The sequence below is a fragment of the Bombina bombina genome, chromosome 1 (assembly GCF_027579735.1).
Source record: "Bombina bombina isolate aBomBom1 chromosome 1, aBomBom1.pri, whole genome shotgun sequence".
Lineage (NCBI taxonomy): Eukaryota > Metazoa > Chordata > Amphibia > Anura > Bombinatoridae > Bombina > Bombina bombina.
Genome location: NC_069499.1, coordinates 598863702 through 598884096, shown reverse-complemented (window position 1 = coordinate 598884096; position 20395 = coordinate 598863702). Strand labels below are relative to the sequence as shown.

General features: G+C 39.7%; 1 protein-coding gene across 2 annotated transcripts in view; it reads left to right on the top strand.

Moving 5' to 3' along the window:
• The first annotated feature begins 1472 nt into the window (after window positions 1-1472).
• Window positions 1473-20395, top strand: part of LOC128645719 (uncharacterized) — an 84026-nt gene continuing 65103 nt past the window's right edge. Inside the window, exons 1-2 of one of the 2 annotated variants that reach the window (XM_053698926.1) lie at window positions 1473-1510; window positions 10282-10410. In XM_053698926.1, the coding sequence (XP_053554901.1) occupies window positions 10338-10410 (73 nt within the window). In that variant the 5' untranslated portion in view covers window positions 1473-1510; window positions 10282-10337. Of the gene's footprint in view, window positions 1511-10278; window positions 10411-20395 lie in introns of both variants that reach the window. The other variant, XM_053698927.1, reaches the window with a different exon arrangement.

The following is a 20395-nucleotide window of genomic DNA, read 5'->3' as shown; positions in this document are numbered from 1 at the left end:
GCGTGTTATTTCTGCATGAGAACTACAAAACCAATAATGAGTTAGATTCCAAGTGGAGCGCTAATTTATCACGCGCCCGCAAACGGGCAAATTTGCAGTTTGCATGCGCAAGATAAATAACCAGCCATTACAAGTAGCTGGTTAACACTTATAAAATTAACCAAGTGCTAGGTTTCTTTTTTAAAAAACTGCACTTAGCAGTTTTGGGGGGCTAACATTTGCGGCTGTGGAGTGTTTCTACCTACCCACTGCGTGAGGTTCTCATGCCGTGTCTCAGGAGCCTATGGAAGTGCGCTCTCATGAGCGCAAAGCTACCCAGCAATGCGAACGTGAGGTCATATTCGCATTGCAGTCAACTTGCAATACCAGCGCACATCAGCGAAAGCGATATTTAGCGCTCCACTTGTAATCTGGCCCAATATGTGATAACATCTTCAAGATAGAAAAAATGCCCAAAATAATCTTACAGAAACCTCAGGGAGTGCATGACATTGTGGATGGATCAATGGAATTAATTTACCAAAAAAATTAAACATTACACATATGAATATACAGCATCTTACTATATAACTACGATTATAATGTATCTTAAATGGAAACTATCTGTAAATAGATTTTTTCCTCAAAACGCATTTTATTTTAAAAAAATCCTATTTAAATAACAAATAATCTGTTTTAAATGAACAAAAATCTAATTTAATTAAAAAAAATCTAATTTAATAAAAAAATCCATTTTTTTTTTTTTGGAAAAAAAAATCATTGATTTTTGTCCACCCTGCTAACAACCCACAAAATATGGAGCTCCTGTGCACTTTTCTCCCTACCACTTCCTTCACTGAGGTGCTGTAGGTATGGGGCTTTAGGGCTCAAGCATATGATCTGAGGTATTAGTTTAGTATATAGCTGGCATAAAGAGGGATTCAGTGGCACAAAAAACTCTGAGGTCTCACTTGGGTACACAGCTGTCATAAATGTGCTCTGGCGCCTCACCTAAGTGTATAGGTGCTAAAATAAGATGGCCATGCAGCTGACCAACTTATTTGCTCATATAGCTGAAAATGTCACTATGTGTGTTATTTTATTGTACATGATAGATAGATAGATAGATAGATAGATAGATAGATAGATAGATAGATAGATAGATAGATAGATAGATACATAGACAGATACATAGATAGATACATAGATAGATACACAGATATATAGATAGACAGATAGATACATAGATAGACAGATAGAAATAGATAGATAGATAGATACATAGATAGATAGACAGAGAGAGGCTGTAAGCATGCCTTCTGTGCAGATTAGGAGTACAGAACATTGACAGACAGTCAGCCTTGTCATGTTTGTTGGTTTTGGCCCATTCCCTCCCCTTAAAATGTATTTGCTTTAAGGTTTTTCCCTGTAGGTTGTGATTAATTGTCTCTGCTATGAATACCACATTCTGGGAGTGTCTACCTCACTCATATCCTGCCCTCACAGAAGTAACTGAGAGCATGATACAGAGGTGAGTGAATAAGAAGTGTAAGAAGGGGCAGACAAAGCGAAGGGGAGCAGAGAGCTGGTGTAGGGGAATGAAAGCAGATCACTAGAACTGAGGAAGAACAGAGAGTGACAGAAGAAGTGATTCATTAAGAATTGTCCAGTGATACAAATCTCTGTAATGTCTATGTTATCTTGTAAAGCAGACACACTAAGATTTCGACTTGTACTGTACATTTAGTAGATAAGCCTCATATAGTATTGCAATATTATAGGAATATTATAGCTTTTAGCCTTCCTAATGGCATGTAGAAGCCAATGCTGGGAAGATGTGGAGGTGAGTGAAGCACAGAGAGGACGAGTATGCTGACAACTAGAAATGTATTGTTAGCAACAACAACAAAAACAACCCAAAAACAATAACTTAAATGATTGTGTTATCTTATGAAGCCGAATTACTCACATGTGTTGTGGCTTTCAAAAATGTGTTCTAATACTTAGTGAATCTAACCAATCATGAGGTGAGGTATGAGTGCCTAGAAATGCAAAGGGTAAAGGAGGTAAAGCCAAAGGGTATAGGAGGGGGTAATATTAGAAGCCAAGGTGCAGCCACTGGTTACAGTAGGGGGTTAATGTGAGAAGCCAAGATGCAGCCACTAGTTACAGTAGGGGGTTAATGTGAGAAGCCAAGGCGCAGCCACTGGTTACAGTAGGAGGTTAATGTGAGAAGCCAAGGTGCAGCCACTGGTTACAGTAGGGGGTTAATGTGAGAAGCCAAGATGCAGCCACTGGTTACAGTAGGGGGTTAATGTGAGAAGCCAAGATGCAGCCACTGGTTACAGTAGGGGGTTAATGTGAGAAGCCAAGATGCAGCCACTGGTTACAGTAGGGGGTTAATGTGAGAAGCCAAGATGCAGCCACTGGTTACAGTAGGGGGTTAATGTGAGAAGCCAAGATGCAGCCACTGGTTACAGTAGGGGGTTAATGTGAGAAGCCAAGGTGCAGCCACTGGTTACGGTAGGGGGTTAATGTGAGAAGCCAAGATGCAGCCACTGGTTACAGTAGGGGGTTAATGTGAGAAGCCAAGATGCAGCCACTGGTTACAGTAGGGGGTTAATGTGAGAAGCCAAGGTGCAGCCACTGGTTACGGTAGGGGGTTAATGTGAGAAGCCAAGATGCAGCCACTGGTTACAGTAGGGGGTTAATGTGAGAAGCCAAGATGCAGCCACTGGTTACGGTAGGGGGTTAATGTGAGAAGCCAAGATGCAGCCACTGGTTACAGAAGGGGTTAATGTCAGAAGCCAAACTGGTAACTTTCAGGAAGCTGCTGATTCTGCCATACACAGATCACAGACGCACGCTCTGCCACTTCCTCCTAGCATTTCACCCTGTTTACTCCTTTATCCTTACTCTGATTATTATTCTTTAGTAACTAACGCTGGTAATAAACAGTACTGCTGTGATACAATTGATATTACTGTTTATTGCAATAGACATGCTAACATTTTAATCTGCCCCTATACTGGAGTGCTTTGGCAGGGGAGATAATAATGCAAAACTTCCTGCTTAACTGGTTTTATCACTTTTGAGAATATTTATGTTCCCTAGCAATAGCACAATGTGACCTGTGGCTATCCCATATCTGTCAGTGTCCCCTGCTTATTTCCCACCTATTCTTCTACCACAGTGCTCCTACCAGTAAACTGCCACCTCATGGCCACTGTTCCTTTTTATTTGCTAGCTTTGAATGAATTAACAGAGGCTAGATTATGAGTGGAGCGCTATTTATCACATATTACAAGTTAAAAGTAAAGTTTTTTTCCGCTTGCGCACTAACCCAGCGTGACCAAAGAGCTAAAGTTAGAATATTACGACAGTGTTAACATACTCCCCCATAGACTTTAATGGCGCAAGAAAAGAGGGGAAAAAATCAAACACCCATACTCATGCACTAACCCATTGCCATAAGCTCCCTATTCTAATAACCCCTAAACCACTACAACTACCACACTACACTATTAAACCCTAAACCGCCATAATCCCATAGCAAATACCCCACTACTCTATTAATCGCCATAACCCCCATTGCAAAATCTCCCATTACACTATTAACTCATAAAACCACAACCCCATCACAAAGTACACTCTAAGTTCTTGGGGACTGTGTAGTATTATTTATAAAATGTGTTATATATTTTCTATGCGAAACAATAAATACAAGAAACACTTTTTTTGCTGGTTAAAAATAACAAAACAAAAAAAAGTAATGTGTTCAGTTAAGGCTGCCACAGTCTTGTAATTTGATACAGACACCTGTTTTTAAACAGTTAAAGTGAAAGTCAATCCTAGCATTTTACAAACGCTAGGATTTACTATTGAAACAAATAAAGGGCACTTTCATTCATGAAGTATAAGATATTTCTTTCAATCGATCGTGTTTTAGCTGCTACAGCAGCCCACGGCTAAAAAATTTACCGCACGGCTATTGGCTCAGAGGTGAAAATGTAACCTCTTAGCAAAAACATTTTTTAGCCGTGGGCTGCTGTAGCAGCTAAAACACGATCGATTGAAACAAAAAAATAAAGGAGCTTTCTACATGAAGTATCTTATACTTCATGAATGAAAGTCCCCTTTATTTGTTTCAGTAGTCAATCCTAGCGTTTGTAAAACGCTAGGATTTACTTTCACTTTAAGTCAGTGAGGTTAAAAGTGTAAAGGTGCTAACATCACAACACAAACTTCCTAACTTTTTGTATTATATAAGTTAGAGATGTTTTTTCCGAATCCTACTACTGCCCCCTCCTCTCTGCCACTACCCCTATCCTTTCTGCCACTAAACCCCTCCTCTCTGCTACTATCCCCTATCCTTTCTGCAGCTACACCCTTCCTCTCTGCCACTACCCATATCCTTTCTACCGCTACACCACTTCTCTCTGCCACTACCCCCATACTTTCTGCCGCTATACCCCTCCTTTCCTTTTTGCCTCCATATTCTCACCCTTATCCCCTCTTAAAGGGACAGTCTAGTCCAAAACAAACTTTAATTATTCAGATAGGGCATGTCATTTTAAACAATTTTCCATTTTACTTCTATCACCAATATTGCTTTGTTCTCTAGGTATTCTTAGTTGAAAGCTAATCTATGAGGTTCATATGCTAATTTATAAGCCCTTGAAGGCTACCTCTTAGCTCAGGGCATTTGATAGTTTTTCACCACTAGAGGGTGTTAGTTCATGTGTTTCATATAAATAACACTGTGCTCACGCACGTGGAGTTCATAGGAGCCCGCACTGATTGGCTAAAATGCAAGTCTGTCAAAAGAACTGAAATAAAGGGGCAGTCTGCAGAGGCTTAGATACAAGATAATCACAGAGGTAAAAAGTATATTTCTATAACAGTGTTGGTTATGCAAAACTAGGGAATGGGTAATAAAGGGATCATCTATAAAACTATAAATATTCTGGTGTAGACTGTCCCTTTAACCTTCTAACTAAGTGGTAGTTTCCAAGTCATACTAATAAAATGTCAGTTAATGAGCATTAGCTAAAGGGATACCTAGAAAGGAAGAGAAAACATGCATATATAACATATTGGGGCCAATTTATTAAAAGTGTGAATGGACATGATACAATGTAGTGTATCATGTTCGCCGCACATCGATAAATGCCGACAACACTGTCGGCATTTATCATTGCACAAGCAGTTCTTGTGAACTGCTTGTGCAATGCTGCCCCCTGCAGATTCACGGCCACAGGGGGTGTCAATCAGCCCGATCGTATAGGACAAGCTATGGAGCAGCAGGCTTTAGACCGCTGCTTCATAACTACTGTTTACGGTGAGCCTGAAGGCTCGCGTGGAAACGGGCATCAAGCTCCATTCAGAGCTTGGTAATTCGGCCCCTATGTCTCTGTATTTATTATATCAGGAAAAGAAAGATAACAATCCTACTTAATTATAAATTCCAACTATGATGGGTTATTATATAATGAAAGTAGGGTATATGATACTCTAAAAATCTTAAAAGAGATAGTATATTCTAAGAGAAAATTATCAAATAAGTAATCAAAATTGTGCCAGAAGGAAAAAAAAAGAAATAAAGAAAAGATTCCTAATTCAACATGGAGGAATTAGGAAAGAAAAGAAAAAAGGTGGGGGGGGGGGGTAAAGGGGAAGAAAGGTGGAATATGCACCCCAACTTTTCCCCCCCGCGACCTTTGGTGCAATCAATACAAATACTAAGTAATGAAAAACTGAGTTTTATGAGTTTGATTATATTAAAAGATTTCAGCACTTCAAATTAGAAATAAATTATTTAATATGCCCAAGAGAGTATACAGAAATCAAAAGAACATTAGTCTCATGCACAGTTAACTTTCCACTCACTGACACAGACACAACAAACATACAGAAGCAGAAAGAAACATATAAACCCTAGACGTCCCTAGGGTTTATCAAATGCTGCCAGCATCACAGCACATTTTCATAATATGGATCATTTTCATCTGGACTGGCAACATTGAAAGTTTGAACTCTTTTGTATCTCAGATAAATAGCCCAACTGAACATCTGAAATTCACAATGGAAAGTAATACTGAAAGTGTCAGTTTTTTGGACACTTTAGATCGAAATAACCTTTTAGCGTTTGACAGTTTCCACCCACCGGCAATGATAAAAAGTCTACCATTTAGCAAGCTATTACGAACTAAACGGATTGTAATGGATCAGATAAAGATGCAACTAAGACTAGATGAGATGGTTGAAAAATTTAGACAAAGTGGATATCCAGATAATCTCTTACAAGAAAATCTCAGAAAAGTGAAGGATATAGACAGATCAACACTGTTATCGAAATGTCAGAAAAAAGAAAATAATTTTTCTGTTCCTCTGGTTACTCATTATGGAGTACATAGTACTAAGTTAAAGGGACAGTCTAGTCAAAATTAAACTTTCATGATTCAGATAGGGCATGCAATTTTAAACAACTTTCTCTTGTAAGATGTATCGAGTCCACGGATTCATCCATACTTATGGGATTTTCTCCTTCCCTACAGGAAGTGGCAGAGAGAGCACCCACAGCAGAGCTGTCCATATAGCTCCTCCCTTAGCTCCACCCCCAGTCATTCTCTCTGCCTGCTTAACTGCTAGGAAGGGCAAAGGGAGTGTGGTGACAAAAATGTTAGTTTTTATTTTCTCAAGCAAAAGTTTGTTATTTTAAATGGTACCGGTGTATTTACTCTCTGGCAGAAAAGGGGTGAAGATTTCGGCAAGGAGGATGATGATCTTAGCATTTTGTAACGAGGATCCACTGCTGTTCTCACAAGGGCTGAAGAGTACAGGAAAACTTCAGTTGGGGGAACAGTTTGCAGGCTAAACTGCATTAAGGTATGTTCAGTCTATTTTTTTCTAGACAGACTGTGTTATTTCTAGAAAAGGCTGGCAATATCCCCATGAGGGAAAGGTAAGCTGTATTCAGTAAAAGAGGAATCCAAGCTTGCATAAAGGGCTCATAGTTACTGGTGACACTAATAGGAAAAAACAGTTTGGTTTAATTACAAATAAAACGTTTTATGAGGGACTTTAAGGGGTCTTTGTGGCTTGTTTAAGGGTTATTAACCCACATGGCTAGTTTAAGAAACACTCTGTGGTGTTTTTTAGGACCCATAACATCGAGTGAGGTGGGAGGGGCCTATTTTCAGTTGCACAGTTTATTTACCTCAGAAGCATCCAGCTACTTCTCAGAGATTCCTGCTGTATTTGAGGGCTGTAAAGAGGTTTTTCTTCCCCACAATTCGTTCCTAAAGCACAGGTAGGCGCCACAGCAGAGCTGTGGCAAGGTGCTGAACACTATTTTACTGGTTTTGAAGATTTTTCAATCCGGTTTTTACATTAAGGGGTTAATTGTTTATTTGCATAGTGGTGCAAAGTTACTAAGGCTTTATGATGCTACTGTAAAAATTTTGTTTTGTTTACTGATTTTTTACACTGTTTGCAGAGTTTGTGCAGCTTTTTTTCTCTTAAAGGCACAGTACCGTTTTTGTTTAAAGTGTTATTTTCTTTGATTAAAGTGTTTTCCAATCTATCTTGGAAAGTTTTGTTTTTAGTAGCTATCTCTTCAGCTCGAAGAGTTTCTGAGTTATCTGCTTTACAGTGTGACTCACCTTACCTAGTTTTCCATGCAGATAAGGTGGTTTTGCGTACCAAACCTGGGTTTCTTCCTAAGGTTGTTTCTAATAGGAATATCCATCAGGAGATTGTTGTTCCTTCTCTATGTCCTAATCCTTCATCAAAGAAGGAACGTCTGTTGCACAATGTTGGTGTGGTTCATGCTTTAAAGTTCTACTTACAAGCAACTAAAGATTTCCGTCAAACATCTTCATTGTTTGTTGTTTATTCTGGTAAACGGAGAGGTCAGAAGGCTACGGCTACCTCTCTTTCCTTTTGGCTGAAAAGCTTAATCCGGTTGGCTTATGAGACTGCTGGCCAGCAGCCTCCTGAAAGAATTACTGCTCATTCTACTAGAGCAGTGGCTTCCACATGGGCTTTTAAAATTGAGTCTTCTGTTGAACAGATTTGTAAGGCGGCGACTTGGTCTTCGCTTCATACTTTTTCCAAAATTTCCAAATTTGATACTTTTGCTTCTTCAGAGGCTATTTTTGGGAGAAAGGTTCTACACGCAGTGGTGCCTTTCGTTTAAGGTACCTGTCTTGTCCCTCCCTTCATCCGTGTCCTAAAGCTTTGGTATTGGTATCCCATAAGTATGGATGAATCCGTGGACTCGATACATCTTACAAGAGAAAACAGAATTTATGCTTACCTGATAAATTTCTTTCTCTTGTGATGTATCGAGTCCACGGCCCGCCCTGTCTATTTAAGACAGGTAGTATATTTTTATTTAAAAAACTTCAGTCACCACTGCACCCTATAGTTTCTCCTTTTTCTTCCTAGCCTTTGGTCGAAAGACTGGGGGGTGGAGCTAAGGGAGGAGCTATATGGACAGCTCTGCTGTGGGTGCTCTCTCTGCCACTTCCTGTAGGGAAGGAGAATATCCCATAAGTATGGATGAATCCGTGGACTCGATACATCACAAGAGAATGAAATTTATCAGGTAAGCATAAATTCTGTTTTCCAATTTACTTCTATTATATAATTTGCTCAATTCTTTGGATATCCTTTGTTGAAGAAATAGCAATGCACATATGTGAGCCAATCACGCAAGGCCTCTATGTGCAGCAACCAATCAGCAGCTACTGAGCATATCTAGATATGCTTTTCAGCAAGTGATATCAAGAGAATGAAGCAAAATAGATAATAGAAGTAAATTAGAAAGTTGTCTAAAATGACATGCGCTTTCTAAATCACGAAAGAAAAAAATTGGCTTTCATGTCCCTTTAAAGTCAATAGTGGAAAGACATTGGCACCTTGCGTGAAAGATGACTCTCATTTACTGCATACCTTTAAAAACCCTCCTCTCCTATAAAAGGAATAAGAATCTTAGGGATGGATTAGTAAGGGCGGATTTTGGTTCAGAATATCCACCCAATCCCCTGCGGAAAAAAGTATTGGATGGTGGACATAGACAAGGTGGTCTGAATGAGACGTACATCTGATGTGAGTACAACACTTGACCTCAACTATTGTCTTTGATACAGAAGCATATACAGGTATATCGCATACTATGGTCTGTTATATATAAACTTTGAACTGTGTTTGATGTTTACATATGGTGGATATCGATAAGAAACCACACAGTGAGCCTTTAAAGGGCTGTACATACTTTATTAAAGTTTGGATGCATGAGTGATAAAGGATCTGGACTGCACGCTCATCATACCAGGACCTTGACTGAGGTGAACTGTCTCTTACAAAGACGTATGGATGTATTAACCTGTTATCTATAACAAGCAGTAAAGTTCTACTGATGGACTTTACACTTTTTACTAACCCTTGATGAAAGGATACAAGGCATACATATATCCTAAAGTGGACATTACTTTATCAATACTGGACTGTTTCATATTATCCATATTATGAAAATTAGCCATGACCTTAGCAGCATTTGATAAACCCTAGGGACGCCTAGGCTTTATATGTTTATTTCTGCTTCTGTATGTTTGTTGTGTCTGTGTCAGTGAGTGGAAAGTTAACTGGGCATGAAACTAATGTTCTTTTGATTTCTGTATACTCTCTTGGGCATATTAAATCAATTATTTCTAATTTGGAGTGCTGAGATTTTTTAATATTATTATCAGGTACATTGGCTAAACCTCTTGTGCACCCTCTAAATATCATCAAATAATCAATATTATCAGTGGTGCTGTCACTTTATATATTTTAATGAGTTTGATTATATTTCATACAGACGCATACAGAATCCCATGTCACTCAAATGGCAACATGGGATTCCAAGGTGCCTTGTGAAGTATCAACAAATTCTTCAATTTTCCTGACATAGTATGTCTATAATTTGTGCCCATGAGGGTGTTTTCTCCTTCAGCCAGGCCTTCACCAAAGCTAACTTACATGCTAGGGAAAGAATAATAAGGAGTGATCTCCTCTCACTTTTCAATCTGTTCCAACCATGATGAAATAGCCCCACAGAAGGTGATATGTGCGGTCATCCAAGATTGCTAGAAACATGTTTGACCACTGTGCTCTCTCTTATCTGCCTGATTTACCTCTTCTGTCTGCTCCTGACCTCTCTTTTCTATGAAAGTGACCCCTATCTGACTTTGTCCCTTTTTATTTTTTATCACTTTGTCCACTTTGTAAACTTTCTCCTTATTTCTTCACAAGCAGTGGAAACAAAATTACAGCTGTTGTGATCAGTAACAAAAAAAATTGAAGATGAGAGAATGTTTAGAGAGAAGACCCAGAAATGTTTACTTATCTGCATTTATCTTGTGATGCTACATGAAAGAGCGAGAGGTGAGCAAAAATAAATAAATAAAATGCATAGGAATATAACATGCTAAATACACACATTGTCTTGTAATATATGTACTGATGCTTTTATGTATATATCCTAGTACATGCTCAGTGTACACTGCTACATAAATTACATACACTTGTGCGTACATATGCACAAGCATGCACACAAACATACATACTCATACATGCACAGGCATGTGCGTACACAAACCCCCATACCCACATACATACACAGGCATGTGCATACACAAACCCCCATATACACACACATACACAGGCATGTGCGTACACAAACCCCCATACCCACATACATACACAGGCATGTGCATACACAAACCCCCATATACACACACATTCACAGCCATGTGCGTACACAAACCCCCATATACACACACATACACAGGCATGTGCATACACAAACCCCCATATAAACACACATACACAGGCATGTGCATACACAAACCCCCATATACACACACATACACAGGCATGTGCGTACACAAACCCCCATATACACACATACACAGGCATGTGCGTACACAAACTCCCATACCCACATACATACACAGGCATGTGCATACACAAACCCCCATATACACACACATACACAGGCATGTGCGTACGCAAACCCCCATATACACACACATACACAGGCATGTGCATACACAAACCCCCATATACACACACATACACAGGCATGTGCGTACACAAACCCCCATATACACACATACACAGGCATGTGCATACACAAACCCCCATATACACACACACATACACAGGCATGTGCATACACAAACCCCCATATACACACACATACACAGGCATGTGCATACACAAACCCCCATATACACACACATACACAGGCATGTGCGTACACAAACCCCCATATACACTCATACACAGGCATGTGCATACACAAACCCCCATATACACACACATACACAGGCATGTGCATACACAAACCCCCATATACACACACATACACAGGCATGTGCATACACAAACCCCCATACACACACATACACAGGCATGTGCATACACAAACCCCCATACACACACATACACAGGCATGTGCATACACAAACCCCCATATACACACACATACAGCATGTGCGTACACAAATCCCCATATACACACATACACAGGCATGTGCATACACAAACCCCCATATACACAGCCATGTACGTGCACAAACCCCATATACACACACATACAGCATGTGCACACACAAACCCCTATATACACACACATACACAGGCATGTGCGTACACAAACCCCCGTATACACACACATGCACAGGCATGTGCGAACACAAACCCCTATATACACACACATACACAGGCATGTGCGTACACAAACCCCCTTATACACACACATAAACAGGCATGTGCGTACACAAACCCCCATATACACACACTTGCACAGGCATGTGTGTACACAAACCCCCATATACACACACACATACACAGGTATGTGCATACACAAACCCCCATATACACACACTTACACAGGCATGTGCGTATATATGCACACACAAACCCACACACATGCATGTGCACACACAAATACACATACACAAGCAATATATAATTTTCTGTATCAAGTCAATGATTTTGGATGAACAGATTTTCCCAATGATTAATGTATTGACTGGGGACGTTAAACACATAGCTACCAAACAACTTTTATGTACTAGTTAAATGTGTTAACAAATTATAGCATTTTATCAATGAATTTGAATGTCCTTATAAATATAAAGTGGATGTCCTTTAGTGTTTGTAGTGATTATAAATCCATGTTGTTTAGAAATATATCTGAAACAGAGTCCATTTATACAGCAAATACCTCAAATACTTTATTTCCTTTTCCCCACTCAGACAACACCTTTCCTGACCCTCCTTTTTTGCAACAATTACAGTATATACATTTCTAAATCAGAGCACAAACTCGGAAGAAAACGCAATATATTATAACATAACAACAAACACCACCCTAGGGGTGATGCAGGAAACCAGATGTGGACCTGTTTCTCAATGTGCCTAGAGGAATATGGTTGCACCTCTCTGATGAGGCACATACTAAGCTGAAATGTGGGATTGCCTGGTATATTGGGACTGGGCTGTACTGTTTAGTCAGGACCAGACTCATATACTACAGGAAAGTTCTTCTTTGTGAAAGGCACATGTTGAGCAAAAAGAGACTGTTCTTAGGGAGGTAACTAGCCATAAAACAAGCTATTATGCTATTGTTCGTTCCCAGGTTGAGCGCTTCTCTCTTTCTGTATATGGAAATTATAACCCTTGGGGGATGTCTCCATAAGGGTGATGGCAGAAGTAGACCTTGTGAATCCAGCCTATTGGCAGAAGTAGAGCTCGTGAATACAGCCTATTGGCAGAAGTAGTGCTTGTGGAGCCAGCCCATTGGCAGAAGTAGAGCTTGTGGAGCCAGCCAATTGGCAGAAGTAGAGCTTGTGGAGCCAGCCAATTGGCAGAAGTAGAGCTTGTGGAGCCAGCCCAATGACAGTAGAGCTTGTGGAGCCAGCCAATTGGCAGAAGTAGAGCTTGTGGAGCCAGCCAATTGGCAGAAGTAGAGCTTGTGGAGCCAGCCCAATGACAGAAGTAGAGCTTGTGAATCCAGCCTATTGGCAGAAGTAGTGCTTGTGAATCCAGCCTGTTGGTAGAAGTAGTGCTTGTGGAGCCAGCCCATTGACAGAAGTAGAGCTTGTGAATCCAGCCTATTGGTAGAAGTAGTGCTTGTGAAGCCAGCCCATTGGCAGACGTAGTGCTTGTGGAGCCAGCCCATTGACAGAAGTAGTGCTTGTGGAGCCAGTCCATTGGCAGAAGTAGTGCTTATGAAGCCAGCCCATTGGAAGAAGTAGTGCTTGTGAAGCCAGCCCATTGACAGAAGTAGTGCTTGTGGAGCAAGCCCATTGGCAGAAGTAGTGCTTGTGAAGCCAGCCCATTGGCAGAAGTAGTGCTTGTGGAGCCAGCCCATTGGCAGAAGTAGTGCTTGTGGAGCCAGCCTATTGGCAGAAGTAGAGCTTGTGAAGCCAGCCTGTTGGTAGAAGTAGAGCTTGTGGAGCCAGCCAACTGGCTTTAGCAGAGCTTGTGAAGTCACACCAGAGGCAGCCCAAGAAACTGCAGGGTGCTGTAAATGTGAACAAGCATTTTCAACAGGCATTCTCTTCAGAAGCTCATGTTTATTATTAGGAGTAATATCTGCAAATCATAGTATACTATTGCACAAACATGCATAAACCAATTGATGCGGCCCATTTATTAGACTAGAGCTCACTTAAAACTTTCCACACATTTTGGCTGATGTATTGTGTCACTTGGGTTACAAAACATCAAAACATTCCACTAATTCTGTTGAACTGTTTATTTATGTGTTAGAATGGTAATAATTAAACAAATATATAAAATGTGAAATAAAGATAAGATTTTATTTTATGAAATTATTTTCTTTCCTAAGATATTGTGAGTCCACGGCTTGAGTAATTACTGTTGGGAATATCACTCCTAGCCAGCAGGAGGAGGCAATGAGCACCACAGTTAAACTGATAAGTATCACTCCCTTACCCACAACCCCCAGTCATTCTCTTTGCCTTCGGTGCATGGAGGAGGTGAAGTTTAGGTGTCTGAATAAAAATTTTGATTTCATCTACAAGTTTTGGGGTATAGCTGTATTCCACGTCATTCCTTGCAGTCGGGTAGTGGTGTTAGGAACTTGTAAAGAGGTACTTACTGCATTTTCCTAGCAATTGCTGCTCTAGTTTAGAAAGTCAGAGTTGACTACTCTGTTCTTTATTTTTCAAAGGTCTATGTGAAGAACTGTGTCTTCTCATACCTTGTAACTGTCTACATGCCGGACAGGGGAGCAGGTAAGTGCTTTTTCTTCCATTTGGGGAGACCATGCACTTAACAAATTAAAAGTCACTTCTTTTTTATTGGGACATAGATAATCCTGTTGTATGGGTTACACTGGGGCATGAAGCAGTCACTGTAGCATGTATGAGACTAACATTTAAACTCTTTTAAAAAGAAAGAGTAAAATGTTTTTATTAGGCTTTATTTTCTGACACATATTTACTTGATAAAACAATACAAGTTTAAACTGAAAGTAAGGCTGAACTTTCTATTTCAGCAGCTTATTTATTTCCCCTTTGCTTTAAAATAAAACAATGCAACATTTTAAACTGTCCGGTGCCTCTCTGTGTTGCAGCAGTAATTTGAGTTGCGGTCATATGACCGGCTTTACTTCATAACGTTTCTGAGGAAAAAAATAGTTTTTCTCCATTTCTGGGTGATCCGGTCTTTGGTAGCGGTAAGGCACCTCAGTAATTGAGGTCTGTGGTTGCTTGAGGAGTATTTTAGAAGTTTACTTGATCTTTATTATTTGTTTTTTCTTAACTTTTTTCACATAATTTTAGCTGGGGATCGATCCTGATTTAGGATAAAATTTAAAGTGTATTTTTTCCTTAGCTTATTTTAATTGAATATTAAAATCTTTGAAACTTATCTGTACAAGTTTATTTACTGTTTCACAACATGTCTGATATGGAGCGATAGCCTGCTCTCATGAATTCATGCTTATTATGTTTAGATGCACAAATTGCAGCTCCTATGCAATTTTGTTCTTCATGTGTCAAGAAAACCTTGCAAAATAAAGCTAAAATTTTTGAGCCTAATGTCTCTCAGGATGATGCTGTTAAAATAATATCTCAGCTTTCTCCTGCTACATCCCAAGACTCAATGGTTTCACATGCAGTGCCTTGTGGTTCCTCTATAACTCCTAGTGGAGTTTATTTAAAAGCAGAAATTGCTGCTCAGGTATCTTTAGCGGTATTTGTGGAATTAGTTGCCATTCCCAGATTACAGGGAAAACACAAGAGGAAATCTAGAAATTCAGATAGTAATGTGCCTGTCCTCATTTCTGTTTTCCAAGTTGCTCTTTCTCATAAGTCTGATGAGGAAGATACATCAGGACTTTCTGAGGGTGAAATCTCAGATTCGGACATTATAATTTCTTCTTCTGAGACTGAGGTGGTATCCTTCAGATTTAAGCTTGAACACCTTTGTGCATTGTTAAAGGAGGTTTAAGCTACTTTTGATGACTCCGATACGCCTGTTGTTGTCACTAATAAGAAATCTAGTAAACGTAATAGTTTTTTTGATGAACCTTCCAATTCGGAGGTTTTTACTGTGCTGGACCGTGCTTGGGAGATTATCTCACAGAAATGGAAGAAACCAGGGGTGTCTTTTTCCCCGTCTCCCATTTTTAAGAAAATGTTTCCTGTCGAGGACTATTAAAGACCCTTGGTATACTGTACCCAAAGTTGAAGAGGCCATTCCACTCTGGCTAAGAGAACCACTATTCCTATTGAGGATAGCTGCTCTTTTAAGGATCCAATGAACAAGAAGCTAGAGACTTATTTGAAAAAGATTTATGTTCATCAAGGTCTCCAATGGCAACCTGCGGTGTGTATTGCCACCGTGACTAGTGTGGCATCTTATTGGATCAATGCCTTGTCTGATTCTCTTCAAGTAGAGACTTCCTTGGATGAAATTCAAGATAGGATTAAAGCTCTTATGTTGGCCAATTCCTTTATTGCAGATGCCATTTTACAGGTTGTTAGACTAGGAGCTAAATGGTTGAAATCCTGGTCTGCGGACATTTCCTCTAAAGTCAAGCTTCTGGCGATTCCTTACAAGGGCAAAATATATCTGATATTACGGGTGGAAAAGGGTCTTTTCTACCTCAAGATAAGAAGAATAGGCCTAAAGGACGTCAGAGTAATTTTCGTTCCTTTCGTAACTTCAGAGGAAAGCCTTCCCCTTCTTGTTCCAAACAGGAACAATCCAAGTCTTCTTGGAAACCCAATCAGTCTTGGAACAAGGGGAAACAATCAAAGAAACCCACAGCTGATTCCAATTTAGCATGAAGGGTTTCCCCCCGATCCGGGATCGGATCACGTGGGGGGGGGCAGACTTTCTCAGTTTTCTCAAACCTGGATACGAGATGTCCCAGATCCCTGGACTGTGGGCATAGTATCCCAGGGTTACAAATTGGAATTCAAGATTTTTCCTCCCAGAGGCGGATTCCTTCTCTCAAGATTATCTGCAGACCAGATAAAGAGAGAGGCATTCTTTAAAAGGAAAACAACATTTTTCCTCCCTGGGAGTGATAGTTCCAGTTCCAATGCAGGAACAGGGTCTCTGATTCTACTCCAACCTATTTGTGGTTCCCAAAAATGAGGGAACTAGACTTGAAGTGTCTAAACAAGTTTCTCAAAGTTCCATCCTTTAAGATGGAGACTATATGCTCCATTCTTCCTTTTGTACAAGAGGGTCAGTTCATGACAACCATAGACCTAAAGGATGTGTATATTCATGTTCCTATTCACAGGGACCATCACAGATTCCTCAGATTTGCCTTTCTGGACAAACATTTCCAGTTTTTGGCCCTTCCATTTGGTCTAGCCACGGCTCCCAGAATTTTTTCAAAGGTTCTGGGGGCTCTTTTGGCAGTGATCCGTTCTCGTGGAATTGCTGTAGCACCCTACCTGGATGACATATTGGTTCAGGCGCCATCTTCTCAACAAGCAAAATCTCACACAGAGATACTGTTGTCTTTTCTTCATTCCCAAGGATGGAATGTGAATCTGGAAAAAAAGCTCCTTTTCCCCTGCTACAATAGTAGTGTTCTTAGGGGCCATAATAGATTCTCTATTGATGAAGATTTTTCTGACAGAGGTCAGGATAAACAAAATCATTTCCTCTTGCCTCTCTCTTCGGCTACTGTTCATCCTTCAGTGGCTCAATGTATAGAGGTAATCGGTCTGATGGTGGCTTCCATGGACATCATTCCTTTTGCTTGATTCTATTTGAGAGCTCTCCAGTTGTGCATGCTCAGACAATGGAATGGTGACCATGTGGAGCTATCTCAGAGAATAGCGTTAGATCAGTCGTCAAGTGATTCTCTCCCATGGTGGATTTCTCAGGAACATCTGTCTCAGGGCACATGCTTTCAGACACCTTTCTGGGTGATCATGATCACGGATGCCAGCCTGCTGGGCTGGGGAGCAGTCTGGAACTCATTAAAAGCTCAGGGCCTTTGGACTCGGGAGGAGTCTGCTTTTCCCATCAACATATTAGAGTTGAGGGTGATTTACAATGCTCTGTTGGCTTGGTTTCAGTTGTCCTCAGCCCAGTTTATCAGGTTCCAGTCAGACAACATAACCTCTGTGGCTTACATCAATCACCAGGGAGGAACTTGGAGTTCCTTAGCCATGAAGGTAGTTACTCTGATTCTTCAGTGGGCAGAGATCCACATTTGTTGTCACTGTGTAGACATGACTTGCTGCAGTGTGGAAACTGGTTAGTGTAGGACCAGTCTAATATGGGACACCTTGTAAGTGGTGACTGGCTTAGCAGAATATGATCATATTGTGTGACTAAGATCCCATTTCATTTAAAGGCATTTTTTCAGCAAAAACATTTTTGCAGCATAAATATAAGTCAATATTGTTGCGAGATGTTAATCCCAATTTTATTTGAACTATGTAAGTATATTTAGCAGATAGAAGTATATTTGTTTTTGCAGCTCAAATATAAGCCAATATTATTGCGAGATGCTTATCCCAATCTTATTAGAAGCTATGTAAGTATATTTGGCAGACAGAAGCATATACAAATATGCCATGAAAGAGTGGACTTAAGTGGTTGGATGTGCACCATTACTTTTTGTTGTTTTGTAATTGTTTTGGTCACTTTGGTAGCACTCCCACAATATGTGTGTTAAGATTAAACAGTCCTTTTGCTTACCCAAAAAAACCCTTTGTTGTATCTCTTAAATAGGGAGCTGACCAAATCCCTCCCCTTTGGTTAATGCACGCCATCCAGCCCAGGTGTATTCCAGATAGATATACTTAATAAGCTAGAAAGCTTCACACTGTGTAGACATGACTTGCTGCAGTGTGGAAACTGGTTAGTGTAGGACCAGTCTAATATGGGACACCTTGTAAGTGGTGACTGGCTTATCAGAATATGATCATATTGTGTGACTAAGATCCCATTTCATTTAAAGGCATTTTTTCATAAAAAAATGTTTGCAGCATAAATATAAGTCAATATTGTTGCGAGATGTTAATCCCAATTTTATTTGAACTATGTAAGTATATTTAGCAGATAGAAGTATATTTGTTTTTGCAGCTCAAATATAAGCCAATATTATTGCGAGATGTTTATCCCAATCTTATTAGAAGCTATGTAAGTATATTTGGCAGACAGAAGCATATACAAATATGCCATGAAAGAGTGGACTTAAGTGGTTGGATGTGCACCATTACTTTTTGTTGTTTTGTAATTGTTTTGGTCACTTTGGTAGCACTCCCACAATATGTGTGTTAAGATTAAACAGTCCTTTTGTGGTGTGCTTACCCAAAAAAACCCTTTGTTGTATCTCTTAAATAGGGAGCTGACCAAATCCCTCCCCTTTGGTTAATGCACGCCACCCAGCCCAGGTGTGTTCCAGATAAATATACTTAATAAGCTAGAAAGCTTCACACTGTGTAGACATGACTTGCTGCAGTGTGGAAACTGGTTAGTGTAGGACCAGTCTAATATGGGACACCTTGTAAGTGGTGACTGGCTTAGCAGAATATGATCATATTGTGTGACTAAGATCCCATTTCATTTAAAGGCATTTTTTCAGCAAAAACATTTTTGCAGCATAAATATAAGTCAATATTGTTGCGAGATGATAATCCTAATTTTATTTGAACTATGTAAGTATATTTAGCAGATAGAAGTATATTTGTTTTTGCAGCTCAAATATAAGCCAATATTATTGCGAGATGTTTATCCCAATCTTATTAGAAGCTATGTAAGTATATTTGGCAGACAGAAGCATATACAAATATGCCATGAAAGAGTGGACTTAAGTGGTTGGATGTGCACCATTACTTTTTGTTGTTTTGTAATTGTTTTGGTCACTTTGGTAGCACTCCCACAATATGTGTGTTAAGATTAAACAGTCCTTTTGCTTACCCAAAAAAACCCTTTGTTGTATCTCTTAAATAGGGAGCTGACCAAATCCCTCCCCTTTGGTTAATGCACGCCATCCAGCCCAGGTGTATTCCAGATAGATATACTTAATAAGCTAGAAAGCTTCACACTGTGTAGACATGACTTGCTGCAGTGTGGAAACTGGTTAGTGTAGGACCAGTCTAATATGGGACACCTTGTAAGTGGTGACTGGCTTATCAGAATATGATCATATTGTGTGACTAAGATCCCATTTCATTTAAAGGCATTTTTTCATAAAAAAATGTTTGCAGCATAAATATAAGTCAATATTGTTGCGAGATGTTAATCCCAATTTTATTTGAACTATGTAAGTATATTTAGCAGATAGAAGTATATTTGTTTTTGCAGCTCAAATATAAGCCAATATTATTGCGAGATGTTTATCCCAATCTTATTAGAAGCTATGTAAGTATATTTGGCAGACAGAAGCATATACAAATATGCCATGAAAGAGTGGACTTAAGTGGTTGGATGTGCACCATTACTTTTTGTTGTTTTGTAATTGTTTTGGTCACTTTGGTAGCACTCCCACAATATGTGTGTTAAGATTAAACAGTCCTTTTGTGGTGTGCTTACCCAAAAAAAACCCTTTGTTGTATCTCTTAAATAGGGAGCTGACCAAATCCCTCCCCTTTGGTTAATGCACGCCACCCAGCCCAGGTGTGTTCCAGATAAATATACTTAATAAGCTAGAAAGCTTCACACTGTGTAGACATGACTTGCTGCAGTGTGGAAACTGGTTAGTGTAGGACCAGTCTAATATGGGACACCTTGTAAGTGGTGACTGGCTTAGCAGAATATGATCATATTGTGTGACTAAGATCCCATTTCATTTAAAGGCATTTTTTCAGCAAAAACATTTTTGCAGCATAAATATAAGTCAATATTGTTG